Here is a 2,188-nt window from a genome sequence, read left to right on the forward strand (position 1 = left end):
CTTTACTGAAATATCTTCTGCTAATGGACACATCTTGGTACAAAACAGTATTCCTGCAGTTTAAGATTGGTGCAATCGTTGGGGGTTGGTAATAAATACAGACAAATCTGTACGCTCGCGGGTTTAAAACTTCACTGAGTAATTCTCACACTACTTTAACAGTCCTGTATAAGAAGTTAATAAGGTATTACACGAATCAACAAGCTCATCTGGTTGGAGCATACATACCATATTTGCGAAGCAGTCCTTGGAAAACTGCGGTTCCTCGAAAGAAAAAGTCCACCAATTACACCTAAGTTTCTCGCTCACAATGCAAATGTAAAGTCAAATCTATAATACGCCGCCGTCGTATGGAATCCTGGTTATGAGAAAGTTGTACGACAGGCCTTCGGCTCCCGAACCCTCGGCGGCTGGCTTAAGGAAGAAGACGACGAAGACAACGGCGCCGATTCTCGTGCGTGTGCGCTGATCGCTGCCGCTGGGACTGATCGCTGCCTCTGCACTGAACCCAGCCGGTACCGCTAGCCGTTCGCGACGCAGCGCCTTCGAAGACTATACTACACTACACTTGGTGGAGGTGCTGTCTGCTGTAACCATCGTCATACGCCACGATGCCCACGCTTCCAGGCTCTACCACTGTGCCCGAGACCCCGGCTTCACCTGCCCAGCCTGTTGGCCCTGCTGTTATCTGTTCTGGTGCCCTCCGTCAGCGCGACCCTACAATCTTCAGCGGCACGGATGACACGGATGTGGAGGACTTGTTGGCGTCCTGTGAGCGCGTAAGTGCATATAATAAGTGGGACGACAGCGTGAAACTCACCAACGTTATATTTTATTTGGGCGACGTGGCCAATCTCTGGTTCCGCAACCACGAGGCGGACATATCCAGCTGGGCAGATCTTAAAGCCAGCCTTACAGAGGTCTTCGGCCGTCCCGCTGTGCGTAAGCTTCGTGCCGAGCAACGCTTGCGCAGTCGGGCACAACAAAGCGGCGAAAATTTCACCAGCTATATCGAAGACGTCGTCGACCTTTGCAAGCGCATCAACGCTTCCATAAGCGAGGCCGACAAGATCCGAAATATTCTGAAAGGCATTGATGATGACGCCTTTCAGATGCTCGTCGCAAAAGATCCCCAGTGTGTCTCCGACGTCATAAACAACTGCCAAAGCTTCGATGAGCTGCGCAAACAGCGCCTTTCCACCCGCCGAGCCGGCTTTCGCGAGGCAACTATTTCGAGCTTGGCTCTTCCCCGGGACGGTGCTCTGGACCACCAGTCGCTCCTCCAGCACATTCAGCAGTTTGTCCGTGAGGAAGTCGCCCGCCAGCTGTGCTTGTCGACCAGCCCACGTACTCCTGCGCCGCCACTCACTCCCAATATCCAGCGTACCATACAGGAGCAGGTCGCCGAGGTACTGCCCTCTCCTCCACCTCCTCAGCAGCCACTGATCGCGGCTCCTTTGACGTACGCGGACGCTTTGGCACGACCGCGGCCTTCGCCTGCTGCTCCTGTCTACGGGCCTCCCCATCACCTGTTAGAACCCCAGCGACCTGCACCAACCACTTATCGTCCGGTTGCCCGCCCAAGATCGCAGCCGCAGCCTCTCAACCCCTGGCGTACGCAGACAATCGCCCTATTTGCTACGCCTGCGGAGTCGCTGGCCACGTGGCTCGCTTGTGTGCAGTCGCCACCATAGTCCGTACATTTATACGCGTGAGCCGACCTACGATCTTCCATCGACCTCCTCGCCTGTGTCACTTGAGCCGCCTCCGGATCCCTCTTCTCCTACCGCTTCCGCTCTCACCGCTCACCGTCTCCTGGCCGACGTTCCCGCTCTCCGATGCTCCGCCGCCCACCCGCCCCGCAAGCGGGAAACTAACGGCCGCAGTTCCGGAGGCAAGAACTGCGCCGCCAGCGACTCGCTCAAGACCTGTTTCCGTGCCCGCCAACATTATCACCGTGTTCGTTGTGGGAGTCGCCGTCGAAGCACTTGTTGACACTGGCGCAGCCGTTTCCGTTCTCAGTCACATCCTCTATCGCAGACTCAAAAAAGTGACGACGCCTCTTCCCGCCGTTTTTCTCCGAACCGCCAGCGCTCAGGACATTCGACCGTAAGCCGCCTGCACCGCCCGCCTGCTTATCGAAAACGTCCCCTACACAATAGAGTTCATCGTCCTCGCCCGCTCTTCT

General features: G+C 56.1%; 1 protein-coding gene across 1 annotated transcript; it reads left to right on the forward strand.

Annotated features, from left to right (window-relative positions):
* Window positions 1-611: 611 nt before the first annotated feature.
* LOC149352745 (uncharacterized) lies at window positions 612-1,694 on the forward strand. The gene has a single exon (XM_089575720.1). It carries the CDS (start codon window positions 612-614, stop codon window positions 1,692-1,694), a length of 1,083 nt encoding a protein of 360 aa, XP_089431846.1.
* Window positions 1,695-2,188: the final 494 nt, after the last annotated feature.

This window comes from Amblyomma mixtum, chromosome 3 (genome assembly GCF_055824585.1).
Source record: "Amblyomma mixtum isolate Tamu chromosome 3, ASM5582458v1, whole genome shotgun sequence".
In the NCBI taxonomy this organism is placed as follows: Eukaryota; Metazoa; Arthropoda; class Arachnida; order Ixodida; family Ixodidae; genus Amblyomma; species Amblyomma mixtum.